The 18815-nt window shown below is 35.0% G+C and overlaps 1 protein-coding gene across 2 annotated transcripts in view; it reads right to left on the bottom strand.

Annotated features, from left to right (window-relative positions):
* LOC144447047 (semaphorin-5A-like) overlaps nt 1-15999 on the bottom strand; it is a 64241-nt gene extending 48242 nt beyond the window's left edge. For both annotated transcript variants that reach the window (XM_078136924.1, XM_078136923.1), the window contains exons 1-2: nt 15869-15999; nt 14416-14832 (exon numbers count right to left, since the gene is read on the bottom strand). In XM_078136924.1, the coding sequence (XP_077993050.1) occupies nt 14416-14548 (133 nt within the window). In that variant the 5' untranslated portion in view covers nt 14549-14832; nt 15869-15999. The remainder of the gene's footprint in view (nt 1-14415; nt 14833-15868) is intronic.
* Nucleotides 16000-18815: the final 2816 nt, after the last annotated feature.

Raw genomic sequence — 18815 nt, 5'->3', positions numbered from 1 at the left:
CAATGTAAATCCTTTGTGAATACTTACACAGGCACTCAAATAAATCTGTATGATTTTATTTTTTTAATGTATAGTAAATAAAAGAAGGTACGCTAGCCGTATTCCCGATTTGAACTGCTGACCACAATTACATCCTTATTTGCAAACTCTTGTGGCTTCTGATTGGATGATAGCGCAGCTGGCCGTACAATTTGAAATCAAAATAGATATCATTTTTAATGCAAAAGATGCAGTATTCATTTGCTAGAATTAATACTTTATATAACATTTTGGGGGGATGAAATGTTGTAATCCAGGACGTCCAGTGTTATGCTAATGAAGGTATAATCAGGGATCAGCAGTTCAAATTGGGAATATGACTCGCCGTACCTTCATAGCTTCTCTTATTTGCTATACAGTTTTTTTTAAATCATACAGATTGATTCAAGTGCCTGTAAATACCTACATGTATACTAATATTCACAATAAAGCATGTATTGTGAATGGCAGTCTATCAATACAAGATCCCCAAGGCCTTTAAACAGTAGTCTAGATGTTATCCATGGTTTCAAAACTCACAATATCTCTCCACACCAGATTTTCAAAATCAGATCAGACACTGCTTCTTGAAAGAGAAGCCTGATGGCTTCAAAACTCACAATATCTCTCCACACCAGATTTCAGATTCAAAATCAGATCAGACACTGCTTCTTGAAAGAGAAGCCTGATTTTACTAGTAATAGGGATGAACAACACAACAATCCTTACAGTCTACCAAGACCTCTAAGGCCTTTAAAGTTTAAATACAATTTTCTTCCAAACTAAATGTAGGAAATAGTCTGTAAGTGTAACATACAACAACATGATTGAACATGTCATACCATACTCTCAAGATAACAGTGTATTAAAGAAAGCTTGACTATGGCTGCACAACATATCTTATGGTCTACTAGAGATTTAATTATTATTCCAGATTCGACTTTCAAGATGTTAGAATAGTGTTCTTTTAGTTGTAGTAAAATTCATCTTTGATCACATAATTCAACATCAAAATCATTAAATACATTTTTTATGATGATATTTTATTCATTTTTTAATTTTGAATTCTTTATATCACATTCTTTGTGTTCTAGTATCTACAGGACAGATCAAATGTTTTCATTTGATACTAACTACTTTATCGTATGATAAGTGTAACTTTCAAACCATCTATCTTTTTCATTATACAACTGCTGGTAAACTACACCTAACATTCTTTCTGTGCAGTCCATGAAATTAAACTTGTGGAAATGTTCAGCATAGGATTTCTTTCATTACTGTCGCTTATCAACTGAAATTCTAAAACATTCTGTAAGTGTACAGAATGATAGTGCATTCATTAGAGCAAAGGTCACCACATATTTGGCACCCTGACAAGTATAGTATGGTATGTGTATATACCACATCAATGAATAGTAATGGTATAAAGTGGATGATGATAAACTTAAGTAAGACAATGTACTCAAAAACTAACAGGAATTAACACAGAGTTGGCATCTGCCTTCCCCACCCTGACAAATACAGTATGGGATTGTATACGGTGTATCACATCAAAGAATGGTGACGGTATCAAAGTAGATGATGATAAATTAGAATATGACGATTTATTCAAAACTAAGCAGGAACTGACTAGACACAAAGTTTGGTATCTGCTTTCCCCACCCTGGCAAGTATAGTATGATACATGTGTATGTGTCTATGGCATCAATAAATACTGATGCCAAGTGAATGGATGTTGATAAATTTAACTCGGACTAAGTATAACCACTTTGGTTTATTCAAAACTTGCAGAAACTGACAGAGTCTGGCCTCTGCCTTCCCTGAAACCCCTACAAACACAGTGATTTGCAGGTCAAGAGAACATGAATACCAACCTCATACAGCCTCAATCCATGCACTCTTTGCAATGTCCTAACAACAAACTAATACCTAGATAGACATAGCTCTGAATCCATGTCTTTTTCAGTATTTGACAACAGTAGATAGTGGTAAAATACCCAGTTGTAAGACTGGGTTCCAAGTTATGAAAATGTCAAATTATTAAAATGTACATTAAAAATTGAATTCTTCCAGTCTACAATTTGAATATTTAAATCTTGTAAACCCCAATAAATATTCAAATTCATTAGAAATCTGAAATCTGGCAAACTTCTCAGTGATCAGTTTTACATTTCAAACCATTAATACTGTGTACACTACTAAGTACTATGCATAAGTAGTAACTTGAACAGTTCTCTTACGTGACAGACTCATTACTGTGGCTTCTCATATATCCAATGCTACATACATTTTACATCTTAATCCATTGACCCTACAGCAAAATAGGGTCTATGCTTAATCAGATCAGCAACGATTTGTCCAGTCAACTTTCTTCATCCCCTGATATGTTCGAAAATGTATTAAGTAAAAAACAAAATAAATAACACTACAGCTTTGTAGAAACTTTGTAAAAATAATTGACACATTCTACAATCTTTGACTTCAATGAGAATAGGTATGCTCCCATCCTAAATACATCCTTAATTATATAATTTCACTTTTTTACAATACTGTAAGATACAGTCAAAAAAAACTTAGATAACATCCTGTCCCATTTCTGTGAAGCCATGTCAAGCATAATCTTAATATTTACTAATAAGGGATGTCTTCCAAACAGGAAGCCATAAGCTATCAAAAGGTAATTATAACCAAATTAATACACAGATAAACAAGAAGGGGGCTACTGACCTGTCATTCTAAAAATAAACTTCTTTATTAGCAAATAACATTACTGTTTACACATAACATGTCATTTGGAAATTATTTGTCTCCTTTCTTCCTAGACTGTAAGAAACTGAGATAGGTCATCCTGTTGTTCAGCTCTATCAGGCTTCTTAACCCCTTCAATACTGAAAACATTCCCACCAAAATGCTTGTTTTATGTAAGTTTTTGGCATATATCAACTTCATTTTAGACTGGAATTAAGGAAATGTTACTTCCTAATAAAGTAATATTATTGTAATTATGAAAATATTCATATAAATTGGGTTCCCATATTATTTAAAACTTGTCTCTAATCATGAAAGGGTTAACCACACTGGCTGAGTATGGCACAAATGTCATATCTTAAAAGACTACCTTCTTCCCCTTGGCTAACCCTAGATCATGAATTTATATGAAAATTTACCTACATAAAGTCATCTTAACCTCTCTCCTTCCGAAATGAGCCCTTCCCCTATGAGGTTCTAAAACCTTAAAATTACAGTTACACAAAACACTCAAAATTTTAACGAAAATTATTTCTTCATTTATATAATCTTTGAGTAAGAAAGATACACATACAACATAAAATCCAGTTGGCCTGAGATAATGAAGTGTTTACACTATCAAATTTTACAAGTACACTTTCATAACTAGTGTCTATGATAACCAGATTTAAATGGACCCAAGGTTTGTTTTGAATTCATGAGAGACAAGTTTAAATACCATCCTTCCTCCCTTCTTAAGTGGTAATTTATGGGTCTTATGACGTCAACAGAAACCATGACATGCAAGTGATAAAAGGAAAGTGGTTAATTCTAAGCAAAAGAAATACAAAGCTTTACTATCCACCAAAGAAGACTCTCATACAGTTTATCTGAAATAACCTAAACAAACATTGACAATTGTACTGTAGAACCTGGTAGTTACAATACATCATCACTGAGTCATACCTCCTTCAGTTTAGCCAAGAAACACGACTATTGTAGAATTCAAAATAGGTTTAAATGGTATGCTGTGATAGGCTACAGAAAATTGCTGGTCTGTGTGTGTGTGGGGGGGGGGGGTTACTTCCACAGAAAGTTATACGAAAATGGGAGGGGGAAGGTTATTCCCATAGAAAGATATGGGAAGAAGGAGGGGTATGCCCATAGAAACATAGGTAGCTGGGTAGGTGCTGCCAAATGGGTCACTTTTGCATGAAAAAATAGCTAAATATGGGCCAACCTTTCATTTGATAATTCCCTAATCATGGGGTCAATAACATGGGAAATGTCTTGATGCTTTAGTTTAGAAATACCTTCACAGTATCAGAATAAAGGTAACTGATGAACGGATGATTGTCACTGGCATATGGTAACAATGGGTTTGTTTGGTATTATACAAGTGTAGATGTTTTGAACCTTGCCCATATTCTATCTGAAAATTTGGGGACTACCTCCCTCCCCCCCTCCTCATATACCCCCCAGTTGCAATTTTGTCCAAGTAGGTTACATTGCAGTCTCAATATGGTCACAATTGTATTCTCCCTTGTTTGTTTTCGTACCTGTTGCCATGAAACGAACCATTAGTCATAAGTTTTATCAGTCTCTGTACACATGTATTACATGGATTACTTGTGTTAATTTTTTCTTAAATAACAGGTATTGCACAATTACATGTACTCAGACTGTGTCAAGTTATGTCTTACTCTAGAAGAAACAGTTGTCTGCAAATAACAGTGATAGCCTGAAAGATCAACAAGCAGACCAACAGCTGGACCTTTCAGACTAAGCTTTGAGTACCTGCAAGATTCAGCTCAGACTCTTGTAAGATAAATGTTTGTCTCTAGATGCTACTGAGATTGATGTACAGATAACACTAGACTAGATACATGTATACAAATGATAATACGTAGTGTTTGATAGACAGCTAGACAGTGCAACAATCTGTACACTTTTCTTTGTTTATTGTGTGGGGCAACAGCTTCCCTCTTGTAACATTGTTTATTTACATTATTTCAATACACTATGACTCACAAAGTTAGACTACATAATTAATGTTGAAGTTTTGATTGATTCCATTTTCTATTCATTTTGCTTATTATTATCATTATTTTAGTCCTGATTATCATAACTTTCATCTTCCTGTTAATCCTCTTTCTACTTCTTTGTTTACACAAAAAACTACAAGTTGGTAAAAACAGAATTTCAACCCTATAACCTACATTTTTAGAGATCAGTGGAGTGTCTTTTTAAAGAAATTCTACATTTTAATTTCTCTTTGTATTCCTTTATTTTTGTGCGTTTATATACCTTAATATTTCATTCAATACTTGTATGAAATAAATCACATTTCTCTAAGTTCAATAGATACCAACAAAGCTTGAAAAAGCAGACTTGTTATTTACTTACCCCACCTAAGGATAACAATTTATTGACAAAAGCAAACAATAATATTGACATTGTTTTATTAATATCTCATATTTTTAATGGTCTCCAAGGGCATTAATACAATAAATTAATAATTTCCCTAGAAGGTATTTTACACTGGCAATTATGATGATTAGAATACTTTGGTTCTTTGAAAAAAAAATATACTCTTAACATTTAGCTGTTGATTTCTAATCAACAATTATGTCATACGAAATTCGGGGAAATGTACTGAATACAGACTTACAACTGAAAGTACTGAAGAAATGAGTTCTAATTATTTGAAGCTATACTGAGCAGCAATTCCAAATTAGGAAAATCCGTTGTTCAAATATCAGATAACATTTCTTTGTACACAGGATCTTGTTAGAATTTTCATACAATAGAGGATTGTATGACATTTCCTGCCATGAACAATATACCACTTAACACTACCTTTCGCAAACTACAGGGATCATGAAGTTTAGTCTAGACCCATGCAATCAAAATCATCACTTTACCACCTTTACAATGGGTAACACTGAAGTAAAGCACTTTCTCTATGTGCTACACTCATTTATAGCATTCACATTACAACCAGTAACACTGAAGTAAAACACTTTCTCTATGTGCTACACTCATTTATAGCATTCATATCAAGTGTAAAAGTATAGTTTCAATTGGTTTATTTACAAGCCTGGCATGTGGTCTTTCTAATGTGGTTAATTAGCAAATGAAACAGCATACGTTTACACTTGATATGGATGCTACATACAGAAAACGCTTTACTTTCGTGTTATGGGTTGTAAAGAGCGATCTTGAGATTCAATGTCATGGATAGCACTAAGATAGCCTGGATGTCAAAGTCTCTAAAAGAGAGATCTGAAAGCATCGATGAAGGACAGCACTAGACTTCAACTAGATTACATGTACATAGGGTTAGATTTGTAAGACTTTTGTCTTTACATACATTATATATTATATTTTTGAATTCAGAAGTTACAGAAAATTGAAGTACCATTTCGAGTGTAACTACTGTGCAGGTTGCGGGCTTGGTTTTGTTTGATTTGAACAACCTGCAAATCAACCCACAGTTCAGCCTGTCAGCCTGCAAAGTAACAAGACTGCACCATTTCCTGTGATCAATTTTCTTTCCAAGTACTACAACTGATCAATATTTGTCACATAATACTTCAGGAAGTTACATAACACTACAACTTTTCCTTATTGTTTACTCACTTCTTTTCTTGATTAATTCCATTTAGTCAACAAATCGTGTAACAATCCCAAAAAGATTTAAGACTTTATTTTCTAAACGTTTGAACTGCTTGGTACAGTAGGTCATACTGAAAGTTAGTGAGGTATCTCACTTTATGAGTACAGGTACGAAAGTAGCCTGGAATCCATGCGAATGGGGGTTTTGAATTTGTTGGGATATCAAAATTCAAAATCCCCATTCACCTGGATTCTAGGCTAGTAGTAGTACAGAAGGACCACAAGAGAAGCCATGGGGGGGGGGGGGGGGGGGTTTAAACAAAGAATACAGTTATATTTAAATGAGATTCACACAATTTGTTATTGAAAAAGTGACTCCTGCAGTTTTTGGCTTAAAACTGCCCTTGTCTTCAGAACTGTTATGGCAAACATGTTTAATAGCAGACTTTTTGTGGCCACACAAATTGAATGATAACCCTTGCTTGCTAGTGGGTATTCTGTTTGCATGTTAGGTTCATTAGTCCAAGTAATGTGATGTTGGCTATGTCGTGCTGCAGCTTGTCATGTTGTTTCTCACAACTGAAATTTAAACAAAATCGTGAATAGACTATTGGCCACACTACTATAATAGACTTCAAAGCAAACCTTTCCAATAAATAACTTTTAATCATAAGCTACTTTCCTCTATGAAACATCTACAAAAGCTTCAATGAGCCATGGTCTCCAATCTCTTTTAAAATGTTCCTGACTTACATGTTAATAAGTCATCCATGATGTGCTCTGACAAAAAAAATGAGGGGTACAAAATTGTTCATTAGCTTACACTATCCATAGACCCTACCCTTTGTGTTGGGTCTTTGCTCTGTCACATTGCAGCATTCTACATTCGTATGTATGTATTACAATGTAAACTATAACAATATGAGGTCCAGCCATACAGCAACTAACTGTATATAATTGTCAGTTTGAACTTTATACGTGTTTACATGTAATTACAGAGAGCTTCATGTAAAATCAACAGAAGTTCTAATAAGTGCCTATTATAACTTAATTAACGTGAATGGTAAATCTGACCGATGGGGGTGGATGGCTCAACTGGTGCCACGTGAGGGAAGAATATGGTCAAAATCCAACTCTAGGCAAATATATAGTACTTTAGTACTCTAGAGGTTTGTGGCTTTGCATGTCTGCCATCAGATCTTGATATTTGAAGCCACAGATAGTATCTATACTACAACTATACGGGGCGCAATGGTTATTTGAATTTCACCTGTCTGTGCTGTGTAACTCAGTACTGATCAGACTATGCCAACTCTGAACTCAGAATGTGCTCTATTACTCATCTAATTGAAAACAGTAACTTCATAAAAGCTAGAAAGCTAAATGTCATTCTCCTACAACATGATGTTAAATCACCAAACAACATTACTAGTATCTGTACATATCTATATATGCTGCCATGTCAAATTACTTCCATCTTACTTCCACCTTTTATCAGAGTCGTAAACTTGAAACATTGGTGACTTCAGTACTTCCTTACCATGAAACTTGTGTCAGTAACAATACACAACTTGTTTACCTTCACTGTACATATGATTACTTTTGTCACTGAACTGACATATTTAAATGACGATGTATAAACTTACAGCCCTTATACAATTATGCATGTTAAACTTAATCTATCCAGCAGAGTATTAACTAGAAAAAGTTGTCATAGATATCTGAAATACCGAAAAAGTCCCAAAATGGAAATGTCATATTATATCACAAATAACACAGATATACCAAAATAGATCTGTGATTCTTATACTTGTATTGGTATGTAATGAGATATTAACATATTTGTATGCGATGACCAACACTGACGATAATGGGGTGGGGTAAAAATATTGAAATACCATCACCCACTACTTGCTGTTATTAGATACCTCATGGTTTGAAACTTCCGGATAATAAGTACTTGAATGACCTATGTACAGAACAAATTATACATTAACAAATACTCCATTTGTCCAACTATCAAAATATGATAAAAGGTTCCCTCCTCACAGACTTGTACCCTAGGTAGTGTAAAAGTGTGAAATCTGATGGTACATTAACCAAGAGAAGCCTGATAAAATTCCTTTTTAAGATATAATATTAATAAACTGATCAGGTAAAACAGTTGGTTAATTTCCATATCAGGAAAAGTTCATATCATTGGGGGAAAGTTATGGCAAATTACTGAAGAGATTAGCTTTAAATTCCTTTTCTTTTTTAAGTTTTATTTTTGAGTTTTATTTCAATGGTAACCTTGTATTGCCTGCAATGAAAATCATACACACAAAAAGCCAAAAATACCCCCCCCCCCATACACACACACACACACATAAAAAGAAGACATGCACATTATACACCTTTTGAAAGTATTCTCTCTTGCTACAACTTCCACTTCCACCCCCCACCCCCACCACACATCACATACCCTTTGAAGGCTTCTGTGTCTCCCTTGCCTATCCCCCCACACACACACATCACATACTCGCATACCATTTGAAGGCTTTTCTGTCTCTTGCTGCACCCCCTCCCCATACACACATCACACACACTTCAGAAGGCTTTCTGTGTCTCTTTTGCCACATCTTGTGTAAGATTTCTCAGTTTGTCTTTCCCTAACCCCCCCCCCCACACACACATACACATACATACATACATACATATACATACATACATACATACATACATACATACATACATACATACATACACACACACACACATACATACATACATACATACATACATACATACATACATACATACATACATACATACATACATACATACATACATACATACATATATCACACATGCTTTTATAGAATGTTTTCTGTGTGTCTCTTGCCACACCTTTCTGTTTGATCATCAAAACATGGTACAATGAAGTTACAGGTACACAATGCAATAACAACCAGCAATAATCAATACTAGTTCTTAGTAAATTCAAAGTGGCTTAATTGGCTCAACTTTGGAGTAAAATCAACAAAAAGGATTAATCAAAAATTTCATTCAATACGTGAGATTCCACACCAAATTCGTAATTCTTGGATTTCAGCCAACTCAACCAATCCTATCAAACCAATAGCAGTCAGGAGAGGTATCTTGGATTTTAGACATGTAAATAACAGTCTGGACTTTTGTCTCATTTCACATTGACTTCTTTTATCTTTGATACAAAACCACATAAAGGTAATCAACATAATAATCTTCTGAGCGATACCACAAAAAATAGAATATTAAATATCTCATTTCCTTGGAAACAGGCAATCCCTTATTTCCATAGAGAATTAAGATAAGATTAAGACTGCTTCAAGTTTTAATAAAATTTATGAAGAAACCAGTGTTCCCTTAATTTTAACCGAGATTCATTTTAATTTACACAAGCAGTTTTCTTTTTACATTTCTCTGTTTCAATAGATGATTTCCAGGTAATTTACCTCTGGTGCTAAATAAACATATATACTTTTATATAGTAAAATAAATAAACATATCTAATTTTATATAGTAAAATAAATAAACATCTAATTTTATATAGTAAAATAAATAAACATATCTAATTTTCTATAGTAAAATAGTTATTTCATCATTAGTACTTGTATTAGTTGTAAATCCTCAAAGTTTATTTATATTATTCCAAATATTGTATTTTGTTTCTGTATGCAATGTAGCTATGGGAGATGTACCACTTGAAATTAGTTTTCAATTATCTTTCTTGTTTTGGCAAAGTACATACTAATTTGTGGTTTCCTCCACCAGTGCTTGATTTTCTCCTAGCAGCATGCAATTAGTAGATAAATATACAATCTTGTGTCAACTGGATTTAATTAAAATTATCTTTTTCTAGGCTGCAGAATAATAGAAACAGTGCTCCTAATCATTGTATGAATTTATGTACAACTAAAACACATGAATATGCCAGGACAATGGATGAAGAATACTACAACACCACAACACCACCCCCAACACAGCACAAAATCTGATTTAGCACGGATTCCAGGCAAATAACATGAATACCACAAAAAAAAAAAAACATTTGTGAAGCTATTGATTGAGGGTCATTAGAGTGGACCATGCACTCAATTATAAATTACAACTGGGGACAACATGAAAGGGTACACTGTTACTGCAGAATTTCACTGGGACATTTGTATATACTCGTGGGACAGTTTTACAGCATGCAGATATCCTAGATTCTCCTTAGAGTATAGTACAATGTTCAGACTTGCTAAATTTGATACATCTAAGGTGAACAGGTGGAGGCATGCCACATTTCTTTGTTTTATCCTTAGATAATAGGTAATAAAACAGACATATAACATTTCTGTCTGGATCCTTTCCAGGGATGTACTCTAAGAATTCCAATTCATCACCTCTGAAAGGCCATCTCTGTTATTCCTGACTCATTGACATTTTAATTTAATTTCACATGTAATAAGTGTCAAATATTTTCATTCTATCTTTCCAGTATGATAAACTTCACACAGCCCTGTTTTTGCCTGAGGATTTTCGCATTCTATATTTACATATGAAATTATGCACTCTGTTGTTGTTGATTAATTTATATTATTTTATTGAACCTGGGCCATCACAAAACTCTCTGGGGAAAATACTGCAGTATAGATCAACCAAGAAATCTCATTCTTGCAAACCAGAGTTATTATTTCTACCATTACATTTGAACTCCTGTGGGAGGCTCATTAAGAACGATGCCATAAAACAGGCCGTGGTTTGCGACAATGAGAAATCTAAAAATTCTATATTAATTAAGGGTGAAATATCATTTACATCTCAGGTAAAGCAGACATAGTAAGTATTATTAAACGTTTTAACTTGTTTGTTTGTACAATAACAAGTGCCTGGCCAGGTTACCATTGTTAATAGCCAGGGTTACGGCTTATGACTCCAATATCAAAGAAATCAGTAATCAGTGACCACCTAGCCAATCAATCAAAAGTACAATCTTTAATACAAAGCCATCAAAACATTCTACCTAACTGTTAGACTCACACGTTGCTTCTCCCCTCTACTGTCTATGGATTCTTTGACACTTTAGTTTGATACTAAAAACCAACTGTATACACTCATGGAAAAACTGTATGTTACTATTTTGTTAGAATATTCATGTGACAACCTCATCACCACACAATTACAGTACATTTGTAAATTTCTCATAATAATTTTTAGTTCAAACTTTTTGAAAAAGATGATAGCTACCTTAGATATATATATGTAATCATTAGTTAAAGTTTTCCATGGTCAGATATTGCACATTGCCCTCATAGTATCTATTCAAGGACTTTTAGCAATCTGAGTTTTGGAAAACCAGAAACAATCTTTTTTCTGATTATTTGTATGATAATTAAATCAATACCTATGAAATTATGTGGCAGCATAATCTCAAACTTAGTCTGTATTAGCAAAACATTCATAAAACTATTTTTATTTAAATACTTACTTAGTCTACAGGCTATCCATGGCTGCAAATCTCCTCTCGTGTCTAGCTCAATGAGGTTGAAAAGAAATCTTTGAGATTGTAGCCAAGGATAGCATATAGACTAAGTACTATACATTTGTAACAAACTTGCAACGGGCCTACATCTGACCAAGAAATGTCTCCCATTGTCAACACCATGCTACACCAAACCCTATGAAACATGATTGCCAGTGTGACATATACTTGTATGAGTGCTTATACATTCCTCTCTGGCCATAGCAAGTGAAACAAACTACAGCACAAAACACCACTAGCATGTCTGAAAATAACCCCCTCACCCCCACCCCTCCTGAGTACCGTACCATGTATGTACTCTCACACACATACTTGGCCCCAGATCATGGACTGTATTGTATTTTGACAGGTGTTTAGCTGAAACAATAATTTTTGTAAAGATATAACTGTGTTCACTTGATTGTGATGTGTACATCATGGTTGTCTTACTCTTACGTACACATTTACATTGCCTGTAGTATGTCTGAAAACACCCTACTGACTCTAACATCATGTTTACAGTATTGTGCAAATATCACAAGTGGAAACAAATGCACTGATCAGTGATGCAAGTAATAACTGGACAGGACAGGGGTAATGATGCTGAAGTTGTATGCAAAATCGGATTGAAAAACTGATTGCAAAATGTAAAATGTCAATTGCCATCAGTTACCTGAACCCGAATATGATTACATTTTTGAATACCTTTTTCAATCCGATTTTGCAAACAACTTCAGCATCATTAACTAGTACCATTTGTAATAATAAAGTTCCCTTGCCATACTACCAGATACCAAGTGTAGTTCATAAAATAATTTTGGCCTCTAGCAGCATGGAACAATACTATTGGTTTGTTGATATTAATTAGTATGTTTGAATTTAGAAGTGATCTTCAGTCCATGACCACTCATTTTTGGTTTTGGACCACCAATTTTAAGTACTCTATTTGGACCATTATTGTTCTAAAAGAGTGACAGAATTTAGCTGTAGTTCGAAAAACTATGATTTATGAAATATTGTTGATTCATGATCAAAAATGTGTACATTATTCATTGATTCACCAGATTGCAGGAAATGTTAGTCATAATTTTGTTCAAACTATACCATAAACTTAATCCAGTAATATTATAGCAACTGAAACATTGACTACTGTTATCTTTAACTGTGGATGACCAACATCTAAAACTGGTGGTCCACATGATGATGGTAAAAGTTTTAAACCCAGGACTATCAGATCAAGAACCGAAAACCTTATCAAAATACCTAAAGGTTAAAATACTTTTTACTTGCATTTATATAGTATTATAGCCTTCAGGTCACACTTCAGGTCTTTCTATTAACACCCAGTAATAGAAAAACTGGTGTAAGTTTTAGGGAAAGCTGACGAATGAGAGAAACCTTGCCCCTTGTCCGAAAAATATTTGTTTCAAAGACTAAGTAGGAAATGAAATATTGATGACATGTAGTAGTATGTTGGACCATCTGTTTTGACAACTTGTGTAAGTGAGTAACTGGTATCACATTTAACCTTGACCTTGTCAATTTTATCTGATGATAAAGTTCAAGATGGGGACTATCAATATAGGAAGTTGATAATGAGAGATGAAAGGAGGAGTCTGACTAGGGATAAAACAGTGCTTTGTTTTGCAAATTATACAGAGAAATAGGTTCCTGTAACTTGATATTACTAGTGATCAGACTGGTACACAAACCAAACAAACTTGTATGGTTGACTGTCTCCAAAGTCAAAATACTCTATTGCTAGATGATTTTGTGATGGTTGGTTTTTAAATGTGTGTGCATGTAAATAACAAAGGCAAAATAGTTACCAAAAACCTGATTCTCATTACATATGGGCCAGTATGTTGGTAATTCGTTTTTTGTTTAGGGCCACAAAACCCTAAAAATATAACTTTCTAATTTAAACAAATTCTTTCTTGTAATATGTTTTGCTCCAAAAACCCAACATTTTTATAATCAGTAGCCTGGGTAAAGTAATAAAACTGCAATGTGTAGGTAGGGTTGCTCGTTATCACAACCATTTTTCAGTTGGTAGTATTGTATGTATGACCACTATCAGTTCAAGGCTGTGGTAGATTCAGCAATAATTTATCATGCGGCATTCCTGTATCTACTGTATCACTGTAAACAGGATTGCGCTAGAGTAAAAATTGCCTAGAATCAACGCCATCATGGTTTTTTTTATACTGGGGTAACTTTAATCTTGAATCAAAACAGGCACAGTATATACTCTACGATAGAAAGACTGTAGTACAGGGGATCATCACAAATGTCCAATTGTTTGAAAGGATGACACTCGACAGAAAGATTTGTCATTTGTTGGCAGAGTCTTGGAGACAAATCATAGACAATGGTGGCCCCCTTCTGGCTGCTCTGTCTATTGACAAATTGACTTTAATTCTGATGGGTGATTGTAACATACTAAAAGTTTGGGGAGGCACTTGAAGCATTGGGTTTCATCTTGAGTGCAATTGTCAAGAGGTGGAAACATTGTAATACATTACCTGGGAAATGTAGAACTTGAGCCACTGGTGGCTGACATTCTGACTTCTCCAATTCATTTGTTGTAACTGTCAGTGAGGATAACTGACAGATGAGAAAGAGGAGTAGATACTGTGTGATGCTGCCAGGCATCATGGTGTCAAGTCAGTCCACAATGGAGAATCTTAGCTGTCTTGGTATTCACAGTAAAAAGGTTCTTTGTACTAGCTCAATGTATTAACTTTCCACAATGATATTTCAATTACACATACACTTGTTATTAACACTCTTATTTTTTTCCAGTCCCTGGGTTGTATTGTCTGGTTCTGATGGTATTTTGTCTATCCACAATGGGTTTTATACAATCAACACATCCTGACAAGCAAGCTAAAATGTAGTCTCCCAACTTGAAGAGTTTTTAAACAAAGTGAATGGAAATCCTGTAAAAACAATAGTTACAAAAGTTAGTCAAGCATTAAATTTCTTTCTTTGATGATTGATTTTTGTTGTTGAAATTCTGAACAAAGTGATGTCAGTATGTCAGTGGAAACTTGAGTGACACTCTATAAAATAGTACAGTATTCTACATCAATATATCTGCTTTTGGTTTTTACTTTCAGCCAATGTTCAACACAAGTTATATTTTAGGATTTAGTAATATAGGCCAACTCAAAGGTGTGTACACGTGCTTTGCATTGAAATTGTGTTAACTATAATAACAGGCTGGAGGTGTGGGAAAACAAACCTGCAAGTAAATGGGATAATACTGTCTTTAATCAATAATGACGAGATGTTTTACTAAAACTTTTACACCTAAAATGAGATCCCTAAATCTGCATGTAAGATGAAAATAAATTATTAATCTTCACTTCACTAATTGACAAATAACAAGACACGAAATCAAATTATAATGCCCTGGTCAAAATTCAAAAATTGGACGGTTTTCAATGGGTCAAATGTCATAAAAAAATTACATTGCTGCAGTTTTTAATACTGGCTAAATGGTGCGGCGCATCTGAATACTTCATTTTGCCAAACACCCACGGTAATAAACTTGCCAATACTTTCCGCCATATTCCCACCTAGTATTAAATCCTGGTCAAGATATCAATATCTGGCACGTACATGCGGATAGCACCGAGTGTCGTCTGCTTCAAAAAACGATTTTTTTTTTACTGCAAACGAACTCTCCCAACTTCTTGCCCCGCTGCACGCTGTACACTTACGTATGACTAAACTGCTGCAAATCATTATTTTGGAGATGGATCAAGACGTTTGAAGATCGAGGGCAAATTTACGATCTCCGGGCAGAAGAAAGGTTTATAAACACACACAGTGTGTCAGGCTCCGTTCGTTCGCATACACTAGCCTCAGTTGCACAGCATGGCTACGTACATTGCAATGATAGCGGGGTCGAATCATATATGCAGTACAAATTGCAAAATTAACGGTTTCTTTGAAAGGAGGGGAACTTACCTGAAGTGCGATTGTCACGTATGGTCTCTACGAAGTATACACCAAACTAATTGTCTGTATTGGGACAGGCGCAGAGCGTAAAACTCGTTACTTGTATAAAGACGTTAGAACTGTGAGTTTCGTCTTTCTTCTGTTCATCAGTGTGTTCCCGGTCCCACTTTGGACGTACGTACGGTTTATAAAAGCTCTTCAATCAATTTAGCGACTCCCCTCTGGAAGAAAAGGCCAACTAAGGAAACTTTCATGGGAAGTTATCGATTGCTCGTTTGTTCACAAGAAGTTTAGATTTTGGTGGGCCGATTTCAGTCGTGATCTGATCCTTACTAAGAGCTGTTCTTAGTCAAATTTTCAGTGTAGTCTGAAGATAACTGGTGACTCATCAAACGGCGTGGGTGGACTATAAACAGAATAGCCAACAAGCGTGTTTCCACAGTAACACCTCTGACGCCCATTTACTCAAAACTTTTTGGCAAATAGTTCTGAATGTCTTACCTGAACTAGGAATACATATATTTATTCAAAATTCGAAGGATAGAACAAAATTATGAATTTCAGTACATGTATATTAAACCACTAATACAATAATTGTACATTTTTCAGAACTGTTATATACCATTTACATGGGATTCCTGTCATCGATCGCATGCACGACACTTTTCCCGTTTCTGGTTAAATAATATGTCGACAAATGAATATACCAAGAAAGTGTACATCGTGTTCTTTTGAAATATATGGTACTACCGCGGAAGTCATTTGTTCATGATGTTGTAAAAAGTTCAATACATACATGTAAACGGCAACGTGTTCTCAGAACGGAAACTGACCGTGGGCGACACTGTCACTGTCAAAGTCAATGTAACTTGGGGAAAAAGAATTTCCTGTCATATAATGATTATAAGGACTTCTCCATGGCAACCAACCCGAAGAATTCTTGCCAAAGACGCTGTTGGCTCTCATAGTAGGTGAAGCAAATAAAAAAAAATAAGTTGACCACATTTTCCTTCCAAAACTTTGAAATGAACTTAACAAATTAAAAAAAAAAATTAAGATTATGAGACAAAAGATCTGATGACAGTCTAGTTTTTTCCGATCCGATCCGATCCCGAATTCCTTATTCTTAAATGATTAGAAACGTAACACCTGTCATAAACTTGTAATGGTAATAATGAAAAAAAAGGCAAAACATACCACAAAATTAATTCTGAACAGTTCCTTTAGTGGTGTATGAGTCGTAGTTTGACTGGGGTTGTTTACTGGGCCAGGCATGATTGAAAGTGACCCAGCAACAAGTAACCAAATGACGTAGCGGAGTCAATAGATCGATCAATCAGGTGTCAGACTGTACTTGTACTTGTATTTCGACAAAGACCAGACCTGACCCCTGACCTGACCCCTGACCTGACCTGTATCACCAACTTCTTTGAGCCTAACCCGTGAGACTAGAACAAAGGTCAATATTGTTTACACTTACCTGTGTACATGAATTGACGCAGATAGCACAGTAGTCAAAAATACAAACCAAGACGGGAATACCGGTAGAGTATGTGATATTTCTGAAAGCAAAGGGAACCAACACAACCATGTCGTACGTCAATATTGAGCTAATTGAAGTCACACGTCGACAGCTTTGTCGGAAGGTTTGGGTGTTTTAAAGGCGATCTAACACCTGGATAAAATAACATTCGGACACTCTTAATCTTTGTTTTCTCACGACGTCAATGGTTTTACTGTACTAAGGAGAAATTTAGACTCCCAAGTCGAAAAAAATAAAGTTTTTCCCAATGCTTTGCTACTGAACCAATGAATTCAATTCTTTCTACTTTTTAACACTGTTCATATTCTGTCGCATCACCATAATTTTCTATCATAACTTAATATACAGATGATGCTAAATTCGGCCAAGCCTCTTCAATTCTTCAAGGCCCATGACGCAATCTCAAGTTCTCGCATTAGCCAGAGCCAGAAAGACCGACATTTTCTACAGACGGACCAGATAACTGTTTTTACATCTTTACATCTAAATTAAACCCTTATATCACACACGAATATTTTTAATCGAAATGCGAAAGAAGATTGCCAACATGCAACAATCAATCAGCACTGAAGTTGTTATATGAAGGAAGTAAAGAATAAGAATGGTTCAGATAAACTTTAAAGTTATACACAATGCAAAAGATGTATAAAAAATGAACTGATCCGTATAAATGATATCATGGTATATTTTTTATCAGATCCTGAGCAGACTGTCACACGTAACTGAATCCACCACATAGAGTTTGTCAATACCCACGGGTGGTATTGTAATATGGTTTTGTTGTGATAGGATTTCTCCATGGGTAACTTTCCAAGTAGATATGCAACACCAGTCATGGAACAATAAATAAGTGACTCACACCACAAGTTTACAATTTCATAGAATGATCGATTAGCAATGAACGATAACACGATATAGATTATTTTGTTTGTCAATCGATGTTTGTTTGTTCAAAGTCATGATGTTTGTTTATATTGTTGATTTGAGAGAGAGAGAGAGAGAGAGAGAGAGAGAGAGAGAGAGAGAGAGAGAGAGAGAGAGAGAGAGAGAGAGAGAGAGAGAGAGAGAGAGAGAGAGAGAGAGAGAGAGAGAGAGAGAGAGAGAGAGAGATCGGTGATATCACGATCAGGCTATACACTAGACTTGGGTAGGGGTTGAGCACGTGGGTGAATATCCAGAGATCATGTTTATATGAGACATGGTCCATGGCCCGCTGAAACTTTTGTTATAAAAGACTCGCAATTTCAGATTTCTCGTATTTCACTGTTATCGTCTAGAAACAGCACTATAACACTACACACCAAGATAACGTACATAAAAGAATATGACATGCATGGTAGAGCTGATCTAGATGAATGGGGTAAAATGTACTCTTTGAACCTAACACCCCACCACCCCATTATCAATCACATG

This window comes from Glandiceps talaboti, chromosome 16 (genome assembly GCF_964340395.1).
Source record: "Glandiceps talaboti chromosome 16, keGlaTala1.1, whole genome shotgun sequence".
Taxonomy (NCBI): domain Eukaryota; kingdom Metazoa; phylum Hemichordata; class Enteropneusta; family Spengelidae; genus Glandiceps; species Glandiceps talaboti.
Note: the sequence above shows the minus strand (reverse complement) of the source record. Positions and strands in the feature narration are given on the sequence as shown.